This window comes from Micropterus salmoides, unplaced genomic scaffold (assembly GCF_014851395.1).
Source record: "Micropterus salmoides isolate LMB-PRFRI ecotype aquatic unplaced genomic scaffold, ASM1485139v1 Ms_hic_scaffold_19, whole genome shotgun sequence".
Lineage (NCBI taxonomy): Eukaryota > Metazoa > Chordata > Actinopteri > Centrarchiformes > Centrarchidae > Micropterus > Micropterus salmoides.
Genome location: NW_024041039.1, coordinates 10,091,685 through 10,114,105, shown reverse-complemented (window position 1 = coordinate 10,114,105; position 22,421 = coordinate 10,091,685). Strand labels below are relative to the sequence as shown.

Below are 22,421 nucleotides of genomic sequence, written 5' to 3'. Positions count from 1 at the left end.
ATGAGATCCTTCCTTCTGTTCAAAGATTGGGGACAAACCAGACATTTACGTGACATGACGCGTGCTTTAAAGTGGTTTTGTTGCAGTCCCTCATATCTGCCAGTCTGAAAGCTCCACCTCTTCTCTTATGTCTGCACTGACTCGTCTTGTACGCCTTGCTCGTCTTGTCGTCCTGCGTACAGGGTCGCGGGTTGTATTTTTAGTGACAGAGAAAAACTCTTTTTCTTGTAAATTTACAAGTAGTTGTGCAGTAAAATAGCCCTTGTGAGTGATGCATTCTTGCATATTACATTTTTAGATTTTTAATACTGATGCATTAATGCATAAGCAGAATTTTATTGTTGTAGCTGCTCGAGTTAGAGTTAGTTTTATATACAGTTAGGTAATTTAGTCAAGTGTTTCTCAACCTATGGGGTCTGACCCCCCACCAAAGGGTTACAAGTAAAATCTGAGGGGAGATGATTAATGAGAGAAAAAATAAGTTTTGCAACAGAAATTTGGATTAATTTTCAGACTTTACATTTTCTTTGTTTTCTGAAATATATTGCATAATTTCACCACTGTGGGGCTCAATTTGTTTGAAACCATCTGATAGATTTTTTTTTTTTTTTGGAGAAACATCTCTTTGGTATCCAACGAAGGAACTGGACTTAGTTGAAGATCTTCAACTAAGTCCAGTTGCCCTTGAATTTAACCTTTGTTGGATAACTACGACCTGGATGACTGAGAATCTTCATAGACATCTCTTTGGTAGAACTGCTTACACAGACATCTGAATCCTGACAAGGACAATTTCAGTTATGTGCTAAAGTATTCCACATGAAGCAACAATTTGGTACTAAAAGGTCCAAAGGTGTTGAGAGGATGATTTGAGTTTGCTTCTTTACTACTAGCCAAGGCAAACTTTGAAGTAGTTTGCCTTGGCTAGTAAAAACAACTATATATTGGTGATGAAGTTCACGACCTTACGGGTGTTTTGTGATACAAGACTCTATATAGTTACGACAGAATGTAAAGCAAGCTTCACCTTTCCCAACTTTCATTTGTGTTGAAAGCATTTGCCCTGAAGGATTGTGAGGGTGATTACCTTACTCCTATGATGGTTGTGAATACTTAAAAACATATCTAAATGTAAAGTCAGATGTGCGAAAGTTAAATGAAACATTTTTCCAAGATGCGCAGTATAGCCTTTTTAAGCACTTTGATTCAGTTTACAATTTGTCTCAAACTCTGCCTCCACCTTGTGGTGGCATGCTGCTACTGCTTTCAGCTAGTTCAATAAATTACATTTTACATAGCAGATTTTTTTTTGCGGTCACCAACTTTTATTGACTCCAACTGCACTGACAGCTGCCATGGTTAATGGGACGATGGTATACAGACATAGAACTGACAAGTCACCTATATCAAAGCATAGATGTAGGGAATACACAAGTGTTATGAACAAATGATCAACTTGTAACTGCTTGACAGGCAATAAAACAGCAAAAGGATACGCCGTTTCCTGCTTAATGGCAGGTAATCTTGCAAGGCAAGATGGTAAGTGTTTAACAGGCTTTTGGTACCATGAAAAATAAAAAATAAACAGCTCTGAGTGATAATTAGTAGACAATCTACTTGTACTTTCCGCAAACTTTGATGAACTCCACTGCAAAAAACATAGTGCCAACCTAATGGAAGTTACCAGTAAACAACGGAGTGACCCTGATACAACCATGCAACATTTATTGTATAAAAAAAAAAAATGTGTCTGGGTTGGATGATTAGATATTCCAGCCATTCTTACAGTATACTCATAAGCTATTCATCTTCACACAGCCTAAAACTCCAACAGTAACACAGAACAGTTCCCAGTATGTAACATAAGATAATTTTACTGGGCAGCTTCCATTGTGAATGTGGGAGGTCAAACTGAAAATCAGTGTGCCTAAATATTCATCTGGAACTTCGTTTGAGGAGGAAATAAATGATTCAGGTCCCCCTCCCCCAGATCTGATCCACAGCACAATATATGTTAAAATCAAAACACTCAAGAAAGTGTGTTCGGAGTCTGTGTGTTCTTTAACCCAAAGGGTCTTTTTTTTTTTAAATGACAACAAAAATGTGACAGCAGTTTGGAAAGACTTTCTACCATAGTCTGCCACACTGGCATTGTGTCAACTATGTTGAATGTCCGGATAATAAAAACTTAAAAAGACACATAAGTAAAGGCATCCTGGAGTTTTTTGGGGGGGGGCAAAGCAGTAGGCAAGAAGATATAGGGCTACAGAAAGAAGCCATTAAAGTCCCTGTTAACGTTATCAGTCCTCTGCATCCCGCTACATTCAGCAGGTCCCCAAGGTGAACTATTTGCATTTTCACTCCCGTTGTTCCAGCATCCCAGGGTGGTTAATGGAATTAAAATCAATCACAATCTCGGTCCTCTTGGGCTTGAACTGTGTGTACTGTACGCCTGCCATGCCGAGCAGCCTTCTGGAGGCTGTCATTTCCGGCTTGTCGTGGTACTTATCAGAAAGATAGATCACTTCCTTAATGCCTGCCTGGATGATGAGCTTGGCACACTCATTGCAAGGGAACAAAGCCACGTACATGGTGCAGCCTTTCACATCAGCACTGTTCTTGTTCATGATGGCATTCAGCTCTGCATGGCACACATACGGGTATTTAGTGTCAAGCCGGTCGTCAGCAGAGCGGGACCAGGGTAGCAGATCATCATCACAGCCATTGGGCATGCCATTGTAACCGATGCCAACTATCTTATTCTCCTGGTTCACGATACACGCTCCCACCTGTGAGCTTGGGTCTTTGCTCCTTTGAGCTGACAGAAAAGCAACAGCCATAAAGTAATCTGGCCACTCCAGGTAGTCTTCTCTCTTCCTGGCTGTGGCGCCGCTTAGATGACCAGATTTTGGTGGCTGGGTTTCGTCCATACTTTTTCTATAATACTGGAGTTACTAGAGGTTTTTCTGCTGGACTGTGGTTGTGTTTGCTGGATGTGAAAGTCAGGCGCGCCAAAAAAGTACGTCACGTCCACACGAAGAAGCAGGAAGAGGAAGTGGCCGAGTCAAGAGGCGTTTTGTAGTCCTTGAACGTCCAATGAGCTGCGTGTTCCTCAGAGTCAGCCAATGGTATGCGGGTGTTTTCAATAAACACCAATCAGCTTCTGGTCCGATTGATCCGGTTTTCAGGAAGTGCACAAAGTCGTCAATCTGGCTTCCTTCTCAAGTACCAGTGATAGTACTTTGACAGCGAGCTAGCTAGCTAGCTTAGTAGCTTCACTTCACATCGCTGCTATCTCACTGACCGACCTCCGCTCCCAAGATGGCTGGCGTTCGACCCCTTGGTGTTCTTTCCAGGTTGACATCAAGGCGATATACTCTCTACACAGGTAGAAACCACATGTATTTAGTATTTAAAATGAAAAGAAACCCAGTGCGGTAAATTATATTCAAGTACGGGTGTGCTAAGTTAGATGGGCATGGTTAATTAGCTTGTTAGACTAAAATTAGCTGTTCGCTCCAAAGAGTGTAATGCAGACATGTTTGGTAGTACTTAACTTAATAACAGCATGGTAAGTTTGGCTTTTTCAGCAAAGGTGTATCTCAATAAAAGTTTAAAGAAAATATTCCCAGCGAGCAAACTTCCAAGAGTAATTTACGCTTGCTATCTGTGCTAGGTAGCTGGCTGCTACAGAATCGTGTAACGTTAAGTTAAATCAGAGGGGCTTCAAACTTTAACTTTAAAATCAGCCTGTTTTTGTCCACTTTTGACTTTAAGATCTCCCTGACTGTTGAGATAGATTTGAAGACTTGTGCCATTGATTCGTCATTGTGTTTGCTACTGTTGCCTCTGTCTGAATGGTAGGCAGAGAATGTAGGTGAAGGGTCATTTTCCACTGGGTTGCAGAGCATGGCTGAGACCGTCTGAGGTCACGGCAATATTATGTGAACTTCCCATATATACATTTCATGTGTATGTTTTTACGTGGACATTTTGTTTAGTTACAGTTATTCGGGCTTAATATGTGTTTTAGCATGCATGCTAAGGGTAAAGCAGATGGACAATGTGTAGGATGACATAAAAAAATATGTTGGTCATGTGACTGATAATGTATTGCCCAACTTAATGTTATTTTCCTTTTTACAGGCAGCAATTTTCGCACCTTCTCAGTAGCTCCTGCTATGTTAGGTAATTCAAAAATCCCTTTTTCACATTTATAGAGCATATGGGTAAAAAATAGTTTAAACTGTCCAGTGACACACTTATATTCTCACTGTACAACATCTTCCTTATCTATTATTAGCTCGAACCCATGTGAACTATGAAGTCAAGGGCGATGTTGCTGTTGTACGGATCAACGACCCAAACTCCAAGGTGTGAGCTCAGTAAAATTATATGTGCCAATTTTGACTTGTTAATTATGTTGATGCAATGCGAACTTAACGGTAATTTCCCCTTCCAGGTTAACACACTTTCGATTCAAATGCAAAAAGAAATGGCAGAAGTAATGTCTGAAGTGTGGGCCAACAATGCTGTTCAAAGTGCCGTCCTCATCTCTTCAAAGCCAGGGTGCTTCATTGCAGGAGCTGATATTAAGTAAGAGAAATGTCATTAAATCCAATGCTTCTTAAATTTTTGTAACTTATGCGTGGAATTTTAGCCACTTAATGTATCTGTTTTGTTATTTATTGCCCAGTATAGTTATGATTACTATGAAGATTAGTATCTGTGTCTTTATGTGAGGTCTCAAATTAAAGGTTTGTTGCTAAAACACAACACAAATTAGTATTATATATCCTCAGCATTCAAGTTCTTTTATTATATTTGAATGAATTTTGGGTTTTCTGGATTTCTTTAATAAAATCCACATCTGTTAAAGTATGATCCAGGCCTGCAAAAATGCAGAAGAGGTCACCAAACTTTCTCAGGAAGGGCAGAAGATGTTCGAGCAGGTTGAAAAATCTTCTAAGCCTATCGTTGCCGCCATCAACGGCTCTTGCTTGGGAGGAGGCTTAGAGGTAAACAAATTATTTTAGTAAGATTTTGTTTGACTAGGATGATCGATAATAATCTGTAATCTAATTGGCTCTCTTTGCATTTCAGTTTGCCATTGCCTGCCAGTACAGAATTGCAACAAAGAGCAAGAAGACAGTTCTTGGTACTCCTGAAGTAATGCTGGGTCTTTTACCTGGAGCTGGTGGAACACAGAGACTCCCCAAAATGGTTAGTATTGGACTTTCCCAAATTTCAATGTCCCTGTTTGTTTAAATTTGACTTTATTTAAGTACATAAACCAAGTAGTATGCAGGATGATAAAGATTATAGCATGTGAAAGCATACTATCATAGTTATAACATAGTATATTACACCAAGACAAGACCTAAAATGGCTATGGTGCAGTGCAGAATTATCTGGTTAATGCTCATAATTGGTGTTTACATTCCTTTTATTGTGGCCAGCCTAAAGCACACCTGTACAATACCCATGCTGTCTGATCAGCGTCTTGATATGCCACACCTGTGAGGTGGATGGAGTATCTCAGCAAAGGAGAATTGCTCACTAACACAGATTTGTGAACAATGTTTGAGAGAAATAGGCTTTTTGTGTACATATAGAAAGTCTTAGATCTTTGACTTTAGCACATGATGAATGGGGGGGGCAAAAACAAGTTTGTTGCATTTATAATTTTGGTCTGTGTAACTTCTGTTCATAACATGAAAGAAAATTAACATTAAAAAATAAGTTTCTTTTTTGATTTTATTTAACCAGGAGAACCCATTAAGATAAGGATACATACGACAATATAAAACATTAAAAAATACATATACACACATGACAATTTAATTCATTAAAACATTTTCCAAGACACACACATGCGCGTGCAACACACAATTAAGAGATCAGCATATAAAAAGCATCTGCACTACTTAAGGGTATCTGTAGCTCGTGACTTGAACTCCGAGAGGGGTACCTGCACCTCTAACTTTAAAGTCTTTTTTAAGGTGTTCCATGTTGAGGAGGCAGTACTTCCTAACTTGGAGACAACCCTGGAACTTTTAAAGCAGTAGCCTGCTAGACTGTGTTTGGTAACTAATGTCCACGAAGTTCAAGAGACTACACAGGCAACTGAGTAGTTTGCCCAGGATTTCCTTGTAGATAAAAACACTGAACTGGAACTGTCTCTGTGTGGCTAGTGATATAGTCATATAACCTACAATGATGAGTGGATGATCAAGCATTTAAGATGGTGATAAGATATGTGCAACGCTGCATGGTAGGCAGAATCTACTTTACTTAGTAGAAATGATGCTGCATGTACCAGCAGATCCCCCGTTGTCATCACAGATAAAAAGGTGGCTCAGTAAAATCAGGTCAAACATGTTTTCTTTTATTACTTTTAGGTTGGTCTACCCAGTGCCTTTGACATGATGCTGACAGGAAGAAATATTCGTGCAGATAAAGCCAAGAAGATGGGCCTTGTTGACCAACTTGTAGACCCCCTAGGTAAGCTATCTTGACTCATGTATAATTAAAACTACCTATATGAAGCAGTTCAATGTTTATTACCACCTGTAGAAATTGTAATCTTTACTCAGTAGATCACTTATCAATGTAACACTGCAGGAGGTAGAATATTTGTTTTATGTTGAAATTAATTGTTAAAGAAAAAAAAGCTTGATTTTTCTGCTTGTATTATAGGACCTGGGCTGAAGAGTCCAGAGGAAAGAACAATAGAATACCTTGAGGAAGTTGCCATTGAATGTGCCAAAGGGATCGTCAATAAGAAGATACCTCTCCGCAAAGAGAAAGGCATGATGCAGAGTAAGTTGTGCTGCGCTGATTGAGCGTTTGACCTTTTGTAGTCACTAGAGTTGATTTCATCATGAAGTCAAAAAGAAAAACTTAATTTAAAGAGTTAACGTTCTTTCTCCATAGAAATTCAAGACTACATTATGGGCTTTGGGTTTGTACGGAATAAAATTTACAGCACTGTCCACGGTAAAGTTATGAAGCAGAGCAAGGGACTTTATCCAGCACCCCTGAAAATAATTGAAGTAAGTGAAAACTGTCTACAATATTTTTTTTTTTTTTTGGTAAAATTTTAAGAAATAAGCCTGACTTAAAATTCTTGTCCATGTGTGGTAAAGTGTGGAAAACAGTGTTGAAGTGACTATTCAATTGAAACTTTAGGTAACTAATGTTTCATTCGTTTGTCAATCAAAATACCAAACATTCACTGCTGGTTGAATGTGAAAAATTGTTTTGGTAGTAGGCAGTTCTTTTTACTTCTCCAGTTTCTTAAATATTTAACATGACTTAAAATTCAACTGTCATGTTTATTATTTCCCCTTCTCAGTGTGTGAAGACTGGAGTAGAACAAGGCCCTATTGCTGGATACTTAGCCGAGTCTCAGGTAAGGATTGTTGGCTTACAGTGGGTACGGAAAGTATTCAGACCCCTTTAAATTTTTCACTGTTTCACTGCAGCCATTTTCCAAAAATCAAAAAAGTTCATTTTATTTCTCAGTAATGTACACTCAGCAACCCATCTTGACAGAAAAAAAACAGAAATGTAGAAATTTTTGCAAATTTATTAAAAAAGAAAAACTGAAATATCACATGGTCATAAGTATTCAGACCCTTTGCTCAGTATTTAGTAGAAGCACCCTTTTGATCTAATACAGCCATGAGTCGTTTTTCACATCTGGATTTGGGTATCCTCTGCCATTCCTCCTTGCAGATCCTCTCCAGTTCTGTCAGGTTGGATGGTAAACGTTGGTGGACAACCATTTTCAGGTCTCTCCAGAGATGCTCACTTGGGTTTAAGTCAGGGCTCTGGCTGGGCCATTCAAGAACAGCCACGGAGTTGTTGTGAAGCCACACCTTCGTTATTTTAGCGATGTGCTTAGGGTCATTGTCTTGTTGGAAGGTAAACCTTCGGCCCAGTCTGAGGTCCAGAGCACTCTGGAAAAGGTTTTCGTCCAGGATATCCCTGTACTTGGCCGCATTCATCTTTCCCTCGATTGCAACCGGTCGTCCTGTCCCTGCAGCTGAAAAACACCCCCACAGCATGATGCTGCCACCACCATGCTTCACTGTTGAGACTGTATTGGACAGGTGATGAGCAGTGCCTGGTTTTCTCCACACATACCGCTTAGAATTAAGGCCAAAAAGTTCTATCTTGGTCTCAGACCAGAGGATCTTATTTATCACCATCTTGGAGTCCTTCAGGTGTTTTTTAGCAAACTCCATGCGGGCTTTCATGTGTCTTGCACTGAGGAGAGGCTTCCGTCGGGCCACTCTGCCATAAAGCCCCGACTGGTGGATTGCTGCAGTGATGGTTGACTTACTACAACTTTCTCCCATCTCCCGACTGCATCTCTGGAGCTCAGCCACAGTGACCTTTGGGTTCTTCTTTACCTCTCTCACCAAGGCTCTTCTCCCCCGATAGCTCAGTTTGGCCGGACGGCCAGCTCTAGGAAGGGTTCTGGTCGTCCCAAACGTCTTCCATTTGAGGATTATGTAGGCCACTGTGCTCTTAGGAACCTTAAGTGCAGCAGAAATTTTTTTGTAACCTTGGCCAGATCTGTGCCTTGCCACGATTCTGTCTCTGAGCTCTTCAGGCAGTTCCTTTGACCTCATGATTCTTATTTGCTCTGACATGCACTGTGAGCTGTAAGGTCTTATATAGACAGGTGTGTGGCTTTCCTAATCAAGTCCAATCAGTATAATCAAACACAGCTGGACTCAAATGAAGGTGTAGAACCATCTCAAGGATGATCAGAAGAAATAGACAGCACCTGAGTTAAATATGAGTGTCACGGCAAAGGGTCTAAATACTTATGACCATGTGATATTTCAGTTTTTCTTTTTTAATAAATTTGCAAAAATTTCTACATTTCTGTTTTTTTTTTCTGTCAAGATGGGGTGCTGAGTGTACATTACTTTTTTGATTTTTGGAAAATGGCTGCAATGAAACAAAGAGTGAAAAATTTAAAGGGGTCTGAATACTTTCCGTACCCACTGTACATCTTTGGCAAATGCAGTTTTTTACAGTAGTACACTGTGAAAATGAACGCCACCAATTTTCATGTTTGTCACAGAATTTTGGTCAGTTGGCAAAGACGCCAGAATCCTCAGCCCTGATTGGGCTCTACCATGGTCAAGTTGCATGCAAGAAGAACCGCTTTGGAACTCCTCAAAGAGAAGTGAAGTAAGTATATATTACTTTCACATACAGAGCTTGTGCGGCATGTTGGACAACACATTCAACCTGCATTTGGCTGCATTGTTTGTTCATGGTTAACTGCTCTGTTCTACTTTTTCCCTTTCCTGGTGGGGCAAATCTACTTGCCCCCAACTTTTTTTTTTTTTTTTAATTTATTTTTTAAATTTAGTAGTTGTTGTGAAATAACAAGACTAAACTTAATTGTCATGTTTATAAATAATAAAGTAAATGAATCAGAGCATGGACACAGTGTGCCATAAATGTGAACGAACAAACATTCTGGCATATCGAAAATGGTGTGACCCCACCCACCCGCTTCCCTAGCGATAGACTCGTTAACTGTGAGTGATTATTATTATAATGATCATAAACTTTAAACATTTTCTCGGGACAGTGGATGAGTATGGTTAGGATTTTATTGATACATTCATCTTCTCTTTCGTTACTAAATAATTGCCTTTCAATTTAAAAAAAGTAATAAATTCAGAACCTTAGAATTTAATATTTTAAACATAACTAAATTTTGTTTCTAGAGGAGCACACAGTACTGTTTACATGAGCAAAGTAGCTATATAAACTCAATATCTCACTGGAAACAAATCTAAGATAGTCCTGACTGAGTGAATTTTAGTAAGAATGAAGAACACAGTATCAGTCCTCCTCCTCTCTCTGCTGCTGTTATTCACTGCCTGCAGGTAGTGTTACCGCTGGTAGAGAAAAGAGTGGCTGGTTTTACTTGCCCCGAGCAATAATGAGTTCTGCTACTTGGTTGGCACTAGTGACAAAGTCGGGTCTGATAGACTTGCTGACACATTTACGTACGAAACCTACAATCACCTACAAATCTCTGTTCCTTTTTTAGGTGGTAGATAAATTGTCTCTTTGTTGTTTACCACTAGGACTCTTGCCATCCTTGGAGCAGGTCTTATGGGAGCAGGTATTGCCCAGGTGACTGTGGACAAAGGTGTGCACACAATCCTGAAGGATACCACTGTGGCTGGACTGGCCAGGGGAGAACAGCAGGTTTATAAAGGGTAGGTCATCACATCAGGCATTGAAATATTAGTAGTTTTGGTGATGGAGCATGTTTTTGTTTGTTTGTTTTTTTACAGCAGGTTAACTTTTCATTTCAAACCATGTCCAGTCTAATGACACAATAACCTTAAACTTTCCACTCAGTTATGAAATATGATATTTGAAAGTCATTTTTTGTAGCATAAATGTGTTTGAACCTTAATTGTATGATCTTAAAAGTATGTTGATGAAATCATTTGGCTCTTATTTTAAACAAGGCTCAATGACAAGACCAAAAAGAAGAACATCACGTCATTTCAGAGAGACTCCATACTGTCCAACTTGACTGGGCAGCTGGATTACAGTGGCTTTGAAAATGCCGACATGGTTATTGAAGCTGTGTTTGAAGACATTAACATCAAGCATGCAGTCGTGAAGGAGGTGGAAGCCGTAAGTGTGACTGAAAAGAGGCTTAGTAGGATGTTAGAAAGAGAATGTAGTTATATTGTAAATAACAGTCTGTTTTATTTACATATGTAGCATTAAATCCAGGGTATGTACAATATTGTTGTGACTGTGAGCTACGATCTAACAAACATTTGTCTGCAGGTGGTTTCCCCTCACTGCATATTTGCCAGCAACACCTCTGCTCTGCCCATCAAGGATATTGCTGCTGCCAGCAAGAGACCAGACAAGGTTTGTACTTGGGAGCCTTGTCATTTATAGTGCTTCTAGATTAAAGAAAAAAATTTGTGCTGAATATTTTCTCTGTATCCTCAGGTGATTGGAATGCACTACTTCTCTCCAGTGGACAAGATGCAGCTTCTGGAGATTATAACCACTGATCAGACGTCAAAGGACACTACAGCCTCTGCTGTGGCAGTCGGCCTGAAGCAGGGCAAAGTCATCATAGTTGTTGGGGTGAGGTTTAGCATTAACATTTGTTATTTTTTTCTCCTTGTGTGTAATTACTGACTAACCTTCTGTTTAAAAAAAAAAAAAAAAAAAAAAAAAAAGTGGGCGAAGGCAATGCAGCAAAAATATTAATAACAGCAGTTGCTTGAAGTAATGACCACCATGATGATGCATGTTGATAATTATGTTACTGCACTTCAGTCAAAATCTAAACACATTTCTTTGCAGGATGGACCTGGATTCTATACAACAAGGTGTCTGGCTCCCATGTTGGCTGAAGCAGTACGAGTACTTCAGGTTAGTAGTATTACTATAGTAGAAAATGCAGCAGTGAACTGATGTATAGGCCAGGTCATCTCTGCAGCACAACAATATTTAATTTTAAATGCTATTTTGTTCAGCCCCGGTACTGTAGTAGTTAGTGGAGTATTTAGGACCTGAGATTAACATGCTTGGCTCACTTGAACAAAGCATAATCTATTAGGATAGCTTTTATACACAGTATTAATTCATTTGTTTGCACTTACAGGAAGGAGTTGACCCCAAGAAGTTAGATGCACTCACCACAGGCTTTGGGTTCCCTGTGGGTGCAGCCACACTGGCTGATGAAGTTGGTATTGACGTTGCAGCCCATGTGGCCGAAGACCTTGGCAAAGCTTTTGGCTCCCGCTTTGGAGGTGGAAACGTGGAGGTTCTCAAGACCATGGTGGACCTAGGATTTAAGGGTACGGTTGGTCACATTGAAGGATTGTGCCCAGTTTCAGTACTTATTTGTATGTGTTTTGTTCAAATGTATTAATCTTTGCTTCTTCTCTTTTTCTTTTTTTTTCTTTTCTTTTTTTTAATTTATTCTCAAGGCCGCAAATCAGGAAAGGGTTGCTACGTCTACCAGCCAGGACTCAAGGTCAAAGATGTCAACCCAGATATTGGAGAAATCCTTGAAAAATACAAGATGACACCAAATCCTGCTGTGTAAGTTGACACTGGACAATATCAGAAGTACAAATGCACTAGCTTAGCTTTTTCTGTTGATTTGGACAAATGTTCCACTTGTAACTTAAAATAACTTTGATGGACAAAACCTATTGAGGTTTGATATTACATTTTACTGATGTTAAAACATGTTCAAATTTAACTATTGAAATACTGATCTTACTTGGGAATCTTTTTTATTTTTTACAGTTCATCAGACACTGATGTTCAATACAGACTTGTCTCTCGATTCGTCAACGAGGCCGTGCTCTGTTTGCAAGAGGGCATTTTAAACAACCCTCTGGAAGGAGACATCGGGGCTGTGTTTGGCCTTGGATTCCCCCCCTGCCTCGGAGGTCAGCGTTCAGCCTTAGCATGGTCATCTGAGTTACTTGTGCTCAGAGGCTGTATCCTCGGTCAATGGAAAAAAGCATAACCTCCCTAAAGGGTGTCCCTTTGTTCTATGTGAATTTGAAAGCCGTGACTTTAAGGACCAACTTACCTGTTTATCTAGTGTTATTTCCTGCTCAGTAACTCAGCTGAGGGGTGTTTTGAAAAAAAGAAAATAATCTGTCTTGAATGAGCCTAAGAAAAACTAAATAAGGATTTAACGGTTTCATAAAGCCTATTTATTTGATGAGATCAGACAGAGTGAAAGACTTTGAAACACAGACCCAACACATCAACCACTAATCACATCGATTCAATGTGTGGGGCCACAGAGCAGCACATATTAAAGATATAACACTCTAAAAATCAACAAAACCACTGCAATTAACGCCAAAACAACTTTCAACACAAGGAGAGGTTAACTCATTTAACTCCTGTTTTTCCTAAGGGTGATACAGCGCTTTACTTATAATCCTATCATTGTGAGTTGAAGTCCTGTGTTTTCATTTTAGTACCCAACAGGACACCAGCCAGATAATTTATGTTTTTAAAAAGAAGGAATTCATACTTAAAACATAAGTATCTAAATGCATTTAGTTTGTCGTGTAATGGAAACAGACTCATGGTCCCAGAGCAGTAGTAAACGGGAACTTTCGAGGAACACGGTTTAAGTTTAGCAGATTGATTGTAACACTGGTTAATCCTAACGTAAAGCTACACTAAGTCAACATGTTGAAATAACCTGGTTTAACTGGTTACCACGCTTTATGAAGCTCCCCTCTGGTGCTCGGGTGTTTTGTTGATTTGTTAGTGTTCTGAAAACCATTTATATGCGTATATACTTTCTCTTACTATATTTCTAACATAATATCTCTATGCTTCTAGGACCTTTCCGTTATGTGGACACCTTTGGTGCTGACAAGCTGGTGGGGAAGATGAGGCAGTTTGAAGCTGTCTATGGGAACCAGTTCACACCATGCCAACTCCTACTGGATCATGCAAAGGATTCTAGCAAGAAATTTCACAAGTGACCGACCCACCATGTGTGCCAGTAGCTTTGGATTGAACTCCAGCCTATCGCTAGAATGTGCCTAACATTTATATCATATCATGAGTGGGGGGCAAACATAGTGAAAATGCTGTCCGTTTAGTACACTTTATTAGGTACACCTACTAAAACTAAGTGTAATACAACATACCTGCAATAAGTAATACTCACTGATGAAAATGGGGTTAAACCCTCAACAAAAACGGAACATTACAACCTTCATGAATGATGGATTTATTCCAAGACTGCTGTATTAGACTGCATAAGTTTTAGCTAGGTGTACATAATAAACTGGCACCAAGGTGTGTAATGTCAGCAAAATGGATGTGTTTTTTTTGTACTTTAACATTATTGATTTACTTGATGTATAGATTGAGGAGCAAATGGAGGGTAATTATTCACACATTGCAGATGTAAAGATACTGTAGATGCTGAAGAATTAAAAAATATTTTCCAACTGGCAAATTAATTCTTCATTATTGATTGGATGAACCTTACTGGTAAGACAGTGTCTTCGCATTTTTGTACATTAAAAGACTTTCTCGTTTGAAGAGTGATGTAAATGTGAAGCCTGAATAAAATTTTGTTATTGAACCAAAACCCGCTTTTTCACTCAAGGTGCGTTCAAGTGTTAGGTGGAGGGGGTAATTTATCATGATTACAGAATTGGAGCTGCGCACCACGAGAAGATTTTCTCAAACGCAATTCGTTGCGCAGGTCACATGTCTTATTTCCATTGTCCGCAGAGCAGGGTGTGTACCGCGGGGAGGCTGTGTGGGCTGGGCAGGGGTGTTTTTCTTCAGCAGCATCCTTTTTAACATCTTGTGACATCGCTTCCTTTCTGAGAGATGCACAGGTCGGAGGAGACGCTGCGTTCATCGGGATGATGAAAGCGGCTCGCGAGAGGTGTGTTTGTGTTGTCTGACTGCTTTCACCAAATGAAATATTAGCTACTGTACCTGTGCGGAGAAGGAAAACTGTGGACGCCGCCCAGAGAAAATGGCCTTTTTTAACGTGGTGAGGATAGTTATGCTGTTTTATCTTTGACCAAAATGTCTAAGACCAAATATTGCGAGGCTGTCAGGGTGGTGGTCCGCTGCCGGCCATTCAGCAGGAAAGAGGAGGCAACGGAGTGTGAAAGCATTTTGGAGATTGACGACAAACTGGGGCAGATCACCATCAAGAACCCGAAGGCACCACCTGATGATCCAATGAAAGTATTCACGTTTGACTCTGTGTACGGCTGGGATTCAAAACAAAGAGACATTTATGACGATGCGGTGAGACCACTGGTGGAGTCCGTGCTCCAAGGCTTCAACGTGACGATATTTGCCTATGGACAAACTGGGACAGGTAAAACACACACCATGCAGGGGATTTCAAACGACCCAGAGATGAGAGGGGTCATACCAAATTCATTCCATCACATTTTTACACAAATATCCAGAACTCAGAATCAGAAATACCTGGTGAGGTCATCATACCTTGAGATATACCAGGAAGAAATCAGAGATCTGATGTGCAAGGACAACAACAAGAAACTGGAGCTGAAAGAAAATCCTGACTTTGGTGTTTATGTGAAAGGCCTGTCTTCAGTGGTCACAAAGAATGCCACTGAGATTGAACATGTGATGAACATAGGCAACCAGTCCAGGTCTGTGGGGTTCACCAACATGAATGAACGCAGCTCTCGGTCTCATGCGATTTTTGTCGTAACAGTGGAGTGTAGTGAGGTAGGGCCAGATGGCGAGGACCACATCCGTGTTGGGAAGCTGAACATGGTTGACCTGGCTGGTAGCGAGCGTCAGAGCAAGACAGGTGCTAAAGGGAAGCGGCTGAAGGAAGCGGCCAAAATCAACCTGTCCCTGTCAGCGCTGGGGAATGTCATTTCAGCTCTGGTGGATAAGAAGAGCACCCACGTCCCGTACAGAGACTCCAAACTGACCCGCTTGCTCCAGGACTCACTGGGTGGCAACGCAAAAACAGTCATGATAGCAACAGTGGGGCCGTCGCACAAGAACTTTGAGGAATCCCTGGCCACGTTGAGGTACGCCAACAGGGCCAAGAACATAAAGAACAAACCTCGGATTAACGAGGACCCTAAAGATGCCCTGCTGAAGGAGTTTCAGGAAGAGATTGCACGCTTGAAAGCCCAATTGGAGGAGCGGGGGATGCTCGCAAAGGAGAGGAGGAGGAGAAGGAATAGCAAAAGATTGAGTAAAAGTCTGGCTGGTTTGGAAGAGGAGATGCTCAGAGAGAGGGATGCAGATGTGTGGAAGGCTGTTGAGGAACCAGAGGTGAAACACTGCATGAAAGAGGGAAGTGCCATCCCCAAGGCTCTTGGGGGCAGCGAGAAGTTAAAGCACGTGAATGACAACAGAAAAAGCATTGAGGACATGCAGTGGGATCAAGATGCCCTGGAGAGGATCATTGAGAAATATAAGGTACTCATGAAGATCATATGCCTTGTCATAACACAGCACAGTGTCTGATAAATGAGACACTGGTGGAAACAAAAGAAATTTACATAAATAATTAATTGTATGTCTTTGTTCACAGGCTATGGAGAGCAAACTGTTAGTTGGAGGAAAGACTATAATTGATCACACCAATGAACAGCAAAAAATGCTGGAGCTGAAGAGGCAAGAAATTGCAGAACAGGTATGTAAAAATATACACACTTTTGTGTTACGCTTCCATTCACAATAAAAGTATAATTGTGTGTTGTCTGAACTTAAACAGGAAATGTTTTGGAAACTACCATAAATTTTTAACGGTGCACTTTTGTATTCATCTTTTAATGGAGCTGAATGTTCTGTCTGATTGGCAGATAAGACGAGAGAGAGAGATCCAGCAGCAGATGATGCTGCAGGACGAGGAGACCTTAGAAATGATAGAGACATTCTCCTCCCTGCAGCAGGAGGTGGAACTTAAGACAAAGAAGCTGAAGAGGGTAAGATGACTCAGCTCAACTAATTGAACTTTGTGGGATTAATAAAGTTGAATGAATTGAATCAGCCGCTGATGCCATTGTCACGAATTATTTGCAATTAATATTTTTTTTTCAAGAGAGATGTTGCTACAAGAGGTAACACTGGTTTAGTTCAGGTTTCTCTGGACAGAGCTGTTACTTTCTGTTTTTAGGTTAATTAAAATTCTCATTTCCCAGTAAGCAGAGTAGATTTTTTTCTACTTCTGTCCCTAGCAAAAGCATTTATTTTGCTCAAACCGGGCAAACGAATGGCTTTTCCTTAGTGTGTGTTTTATATAAACCTCTTATCTACAACAGCTATAATGACACCAGTAACTAATATGTTCCTCTTCCTGCACAGTTGTATGCCAAACTACAGTTGGTGAAGGCAGAGGTGAGAGATGTCATTGATGAACATGTCACAACCAGACAGGAGCTTGAACAGACACAGACTGAACTCACAAGAGAACTCAAGTACAAGTGAGTAGCCTCATTAGTGAATGTGTACATACATACATACATACATACATACATACATACATACTATATGCAGTGTCATTCCCATGCATATAAATACAGAGAAAGTATTAAAAATATGATTTGTTGTTTAGAATGAAGAGTTAACAAAATGCATTATTTTACCATGGAAAGCTTGCTACAGTGCTGTGGTCATGTTACAGATTTCCCCCATTCATACCTGGATGCTATCAGGCACTATCATATTGTTGTAAAATTTTCTACAAATAACTCATGTTCATTTATTCCAACTTTCCTGTTTCCCCAATCTGACATTGGAGATATTTGTTTAGATGAAAGTGGACTTTAAAATGTTAATGATACAATGCACAGTTAGAACACTTTAAATTATGCCAGTCTATATCTGCCATATACATATCTAGATATGCTTGTGATCAAGAGACAAATGAATGCCATTTGAGAGCATTTTCTTATTAATTTGATGTTTTTCCTGTTCAATCAGGATATCAGGGCAAGATCAATCAGAATGTAAACTGTTACTAAGCAGGGAAAGAACTTTTTTTTTCTGCTTTGTAAGCATTTTGTTTAAAGGGCAGAGTGATGACACTGTCAACAAATCTGTGCTGGTTCACTATTATTGTATTACTTTTGTTTATCTGTATGGTTATATTATGCAGAAAGCAGTAATATTACAACATTTCCCAGGCATAAAACTCTTTTTAAATAGGGGAAATATTTGTTTATTAGGCCAAAATGTATTCTTGTATAGTAGTGCATTGTGCTCTGGAAAGTATTTAAACTATTTGATTTCATTTTGATGTTTTAATTGTATGCTTCTGGTGACTGCAGTTGACGCATACTTGTATTCCATATTTCAGATATCTCTTGATTGAGAATTTTATACCTCCAGAGGAAAAGAACAAGATTATGAACCGGCTGCACTTTGACAGCGAGGAGGATCAGTGGAGACTCCAACCAGTCCTGCCATCAGAGAGGTCAGTGATTTAATTTCCCATTGCGGACATAAACTACTCTATGTGGCACAGTGGAGAAAGAAAAATCCTTATGAACAAATTGTAAATCCACAATGAATCACGTACAGCATAAAACTGCCCCACTGTGTTTCCTGAACACACCTACACTTTTTTCCTCCCTAGAGCTAAACGTATTTTTCCTTGAGCCTCCCTTAGTGACTGGGGGAAAATTCAACAGAACTGTGTGAAAAATGAAAGCTATACTGGTGGGAGTGAACGATCTATTTAATGAAATAAGTGTGTGCTATGGTGTGCGTTGCACTCATCTGAGCAGCGGATCTCCTGTTAACAAGGCATATAATTTATCAAGTCACAGAGTATCTTACTCGCCGGTGCTGCAACACACCGAGACAATATTTTTTATACAAAAAACTTTCCCCAAACTCAACAACTCACAAAACTATGTGATTTTTTTAAGGATGTCTAGGGCGAATTTGCCCCCACCCCAAATTACTCACATGCAGGTTTTGCTCTGGAGGACAGAGATCCGACCTCAATGAGGATAACAAGAATGCATTAAAAATACCAGGTGTAAACACAAAGGCAAGATCAGATCGTTTATTATCTGGAAAATCTTTCCAGATACAGCACGTTTTAATATCAGGTATAAATGGGGTGTTTGAGAATTCTGTGATGGAGAGGATCGTCAAGCTGCACTGTGGCAGTTAAGGTGGGCGTGTGGTCCAATGAGGTTTAGGTAAGTGTGAAGTACCTCCCCAGTGCTTAAAAAATTATTTGACGAGCTTCACTCCTTTTTGCACCACCCCTCCCCCTCTCATAAATAACAAACAGTCCCTGAGGGCTGCCAGTCAACATTCTGGGAAACGTAGGAAATCGGTAACAGAAGTATAAATAGATTAGGCAGCCTGAAGTGGGAGACAGACTACAGCATGTTTAACACAAGAAGAATCAGAAGAAGAATCAGCTTTATTGGCAAGTTTTTTTTTGGTGCATAACAATAAACATAAAATATGTAAAAATATGTAAAAATATTAAATTGACATGGTGTAATCAAACAATAAATATAAAAGAACAATAAAGAAAATCTGCAATATGGCAGTTTGTGCAGTGTAAAAAATGGTTCTTGTGGCATGAGGTTTTGGTCCTGACAGACCGCGGCCTCCTGCTGGAGGGGAGTGTCCGGGGTGGGAGAGGTTGGCCACAATCTTTCCTGCCCACCTTAGAGACCTGGAGGCATACAGGTCCTGGAGGGATGATTGGAGCCAATCAGCTTCTCCTGCAGCCTGCCTTCGTCCTTGCTGGTAGCAGCAGGGTACCAGATGGTGATGGAGGAGGTGAGGACGGACTCAATGTCGGCGGTGTAGAAGTGCACTGTCTTTGTCTTCAGCAGGTTGAACTAATTCAGCTGCCGCAGGAAGTACATCCTTTGTTGGGCTTTCTTGGTGAGGGAAATGATTTTCAGCTCCCATTTGAGGTCCTGGGTGATGATGGAGTCCAGGAAGTGGAAGTAGTCCACAGTGTCGACTATGGAGTCACAAAGGGTGATAGGGGTGGGTGGGGCTGGGCTCTTCCTGAAATCCACAGCCATCTTCACTGTCTTAAGAGCATTGAGCTCCAGGTAGTTCTGGCTGCACCAGGTCGACAGATGGTTAATCTCCCACCTGTAGGCAGACTCGTCCCCACCAGAGCCCATTGAGGGTGGTGTCATCCACAAACTTAAGGAGCTTGATGAACTGGTGACTGGAGGTGCAACTGTAGTTGTACAGGGAGAAGAGCTGAGGGGAAAGAACGCAGCCTTTAGGGGAGCCTGTGCTAATGGTCCGGGTGTCAGAGACATGTTTTCACAGCTTCACATGCTGATTCCTGGCAGACAGGAAGTGTGTGATCCACCTGCTGGTGGAGTCAGGCACACTCAGCTGGGAGAGCTTCTCCTGCGGCAGAGCCGGGATGATGGTGTTGAAATGACCTCCTTAAATAAAAGTCATATACTGATGATACAGCAGAGTTTACCTTTGTATGATTGTGATTATAGCAGCTTTAAGATTCTTTGTTTGGCCTAAGTTTTTGAATTACTGTCAGCCAAAGTCAGAAAGTTTTAATTCATACACAGAAGGACTGTAAATAATTCTGACCTGGCATATTATAAATAATTAATGCAGTTTGCCTTTCCAAGAAAAAGATCTCTTTATGTACGGTATATATGGTATTTGTCTAGACTGAGACAGTTGAAAAACTGAAAGACGAGATAACGGGAGATATTTCTGGTGGGAGCTGATCAGTTGACCATATATGGGGTCATCTTAACTGCTAAACCAAGTCTAAGTGTATTAAACTGAATCTTTATTTCCTGTCTTTCTTCCAGGGCACCCACTCAGGTCAAGAGAAGGCCTCTCTCAGCTGTGGGATACAAGAGGCCAATCAGCCAATATGCACAGATGGCAGTTGCCACGGCAACTGGGGCCCCATGTAGATACCAGGTCAGTGCTCGGACATTAACGGGGGGGGGGGAGTTGGCAACAGTACAGCACATAAATACACACCCTATTTCCATGTTCACAGCCTTCTTCTTTGCTAGAGGATGTGAAGGTGGTTGTAGCCATGGACACCATTCATTCACAGTTATTCTAGTGAAGAATTAATGTAATGTCACAAAGCATATACTGTACATTATTAAATAAAGCCAGCTCTCAAATAATTGCGAGGGATGCTGTCTTTCGGAATAAATAGATTTTGGGTGAAAAACTGAAATTATATACCTGTACTATATTGGCTCACATGCAGTAATAATATAATAATTATGAGCCAATTTTGCTGTATCTGGATATTAACATCATTATCTCCAATGTGCAGACCATAGTTTATGCAATTTTGCTCTGTGTTTAAATTAATTCAAATCAAGTTCACCTTGCAGCACTTTGTTATTGTTAGGAGACTGCTAATGAAACTTAATATCACAGTTGTTTCCAGGGTGGCTTACCGTAACCCTACTATAAAAAAGAAGCATTTGCATATTTAATTATGCTATTATAACTACAGCCTTACTTTGATCTGTTCTTACAGGCTGAGAATATAATGCTGTTGGAGTTAGACATGTCTCCACCAACCATGTTCACCCTGAACCTTAATGGCACTCACCTGGAGAGGGCCTTTTCTCCCAGGCTGATGCGGGACCTCCTGGTAAATGTTCCCATGAGAGAGAGGACCACTGCATCGCCACGGGTCAGGAAATCCCAGTCCTGGTGAGAGAACAGCTGATACAGGCATACGTCTTACATGCTTACAGATGATGTAATGTGCCCCTTTTTAGGAGCATTAAATTAAGGAAAAGACTGAACATTGCAGTAGAAACGTTAGGTGAAGAATTGTCATGAATTGTGTTAAATTTTGTAGTTGTATGTTGGGTAAATCCTGAAATGCAATTATAAGCATGTATTGGTGGTGTCAGTTTCCCCTAACTACACACTACATGTATATGTTTTTTTCATATATAGATCCACCGCTTCAGTTTCTTACTGATATGTTGCTGATCAACCCCATCAAACCCTGTTGATACAGTTGGGCATCCTGTGATATGGGGCGGTAAAAATGTACCGCATTTTAATTAGATCAAATAATAAGTCAATCTGTTATTTATGGTCTGCAGGTATCAAGCACCGCAAGCAGCATCTGTCACATCATCCTCATCATCCACAACTCTGACATCAGAATCTCAGAGCTTCTCTCCTTCTCAGAGACAAAGACCATCCTCTGCAGCCTATCTTCCCCTGGGAGGTCCAGTTCAGACAAGCCCCTGACATGTGTCAACACAGCTGTACACAGGGCTGGCTTTAAGGTGGCACAAAGGAGACATGGAGGAAATCTTCTGCCTTGATTTAAAATTTATGTCACACCTTTTTTTTTGAGGAATAAATCTCTTTACTAAGCATGCATTCAACTTAACCGAAAAGACAAACATCATCTTTGCCTACTGTTGCCTAGTTTCTTGTGGCTTATGCCAGTCTCAATTAATAGCACAGCCAAAACGTAATATTGTAAAACCAGGTTTGACATACTGTAAATAGTGCGGAGGATCTTTACAGTTCATATTTTTAATTTATTTCAATTTAATTTAACTTTTTTTTTACAGCAACACTTTAATCACATATTTTCTAAAAGATAAAAGCCTGTAAAATGTATCTGGTCTTTGCCAAAGGGTAGTAGGGGAATTGAGGGCCCAAACTAATTGGGGCCACCCTGGTTTAGCCTGTAAGCTTAATGAATTGTTGCTTCGATTTCTAGCTAATGTAATTGTGAGCCAAAAATGTGAAGAAAGCTTGCAACATTCTCTCTTGATTAGCTGCCTTATTTTTTTCACAATTGCGAAATCGTGGAAAATCCATTTGCTTACACATGAAAATAAACACACTGAAAT

The 22,421-nt window shown here is 40.3% G+C and overlaps 3 protein-coding genes across 3 annotated transcripts; 2 read left to right on the top strand and 1 right to left on the bottom strand.

Moving 5' to 3' along the window:
• Window positions 1-1,298: 1,298 nt before the first annotated feature.
• Window positions 1,299-3,032, bottom strand: dctd (dCMP deaminase). The gene has a single exon (XM_038729142.1). The coding sequence runs from the start codon at window positions 2,928-2,930 to the stop codon at window positions 2,358-2,360; it is 573 nt and encodes a 190-aa protein (XP_038585070.1). The 5' UTR covers window positions 2,931-3,032; the 3' UTR covers window positions 1,299-2,357.
• Window positions 3,033-3,216: 184 nt separating this feature from the next.
• hadhab (hydroxyacyl-CoA dehydrogenase trifunctional multienzyme complex subunit alpha b) lies at window positions 3,217-14,167 on the top strand. Its single transcript, XM_038729126.1, has 20 exons — window positions 3,217-3,388; window positions 4,147-4,188; window positions 4,304-4,374; window positions 4,463-4,596; window positions 4,880-5,018; window positions 5,104-5,223; window positions 6,402-6,504; window positions 6,700-6,822; window positions 6,937-7,055; window positions 7,358-7,414; window positions 9,104-9,213; window positions 10,128-10,262; window positions 10,521-10,692; window positions 10,852-10,938; window positions 11,023-11,163; window positions 11,386-11,454; window positions 11,687-11,882; window positions 12,015-12,129; window positions 12,340-12,485; window positions 13,405-14,167. Exons 1-20 carry the CDS (start codon window positions 3,322-3,324, stop codon window positions 13,548-13,550), a joined length of 2,292 nt encoding a protein of 763 aa, XP_038585054.1. The 5' UTR covers window positions 3,217-3,321; the 3' UTR covers window positions 13,551-14,167.
• A 140-nt stretch (window positions 14,168-14,307) lies between these two features.
• kif3cb (kinesin family member 3Cb) lies at window positions 14,308-22,420 on the top strand. The gene is made up of 8 exons (XM_038729125.1): window positions 14,308-16,011; window positions 16,127-16,228; window positions 16,398-16,520; window positions 16,900-17,018; window positions 17,894-18,010; window positions 20,373-20,487; window positions 21,071-21,249; window positions 21,654-22,420. The coding sequence occupies exons 1-8, from the start codon at window positions 14,620-14,622 to the stop codon at window positions 21,802-21,804; spliced, it is 2,298 nt and encodes a 765-aa protein (XP_038585053.1). The 5' UTR covers window positions 14,308-14,619; the 3' UTR covers window positions 21,805-22,420.
• Window position 22,421: the final 1 nt, after the last annotated feature.

Bases quoted from the DNA above. Each gene is read 5' to 3' on its own strand.
- kif3cb (XM_038729125.1), top strand. From the start codon at position 14,620: ATGTCTAAGACCAAATATTGCGAGGCTGTCAGGGTGGTGGTCCGCTGC. The intron at 17,019-17,893 runs GTGAGTAGCCTC...TCCATATTTCAG, and splicing joins ACAAGAGAACTCAAGTACAA to ATATCTCTTGATTGAGAATT. The intron at 20,488-21,070 runs GTCAGTGCTCGG...CTGTTCTTACAG, and splicing joins GGGCCCCATGTAGATACCAG to GCTGAGAATATAATGCTGTT.
- dctd (XM_038729142.1), bottom strand. From the start codon at position 2,930: ATGGACGAAACCCAGCCACCAAAATCTGGTCATCTAAGCGGCGCCACA.
- hadhab (XM_038729126.1), top strand. From the start codon at position 3,322: ATGGCTGGCGTTCGACCCCTTGGTGTTCTTTCCAGGTTGACATCAAGG. The intron at 4,597-4,879 runs GTAAGAGAAATG...CATCTGTTAAAG, and splicing joins ATTGCAGGAGCTGATATTAA to TATGATCCAGGCCTGCAAAA. The intron at 12,486-13,404 runs GTCAGCGTTCAG...CTATGCTTCTAG, and splicing joins ATTCCCCCCCTGCCTCGGAG to GACCTTTCCGTTATGTGGAC.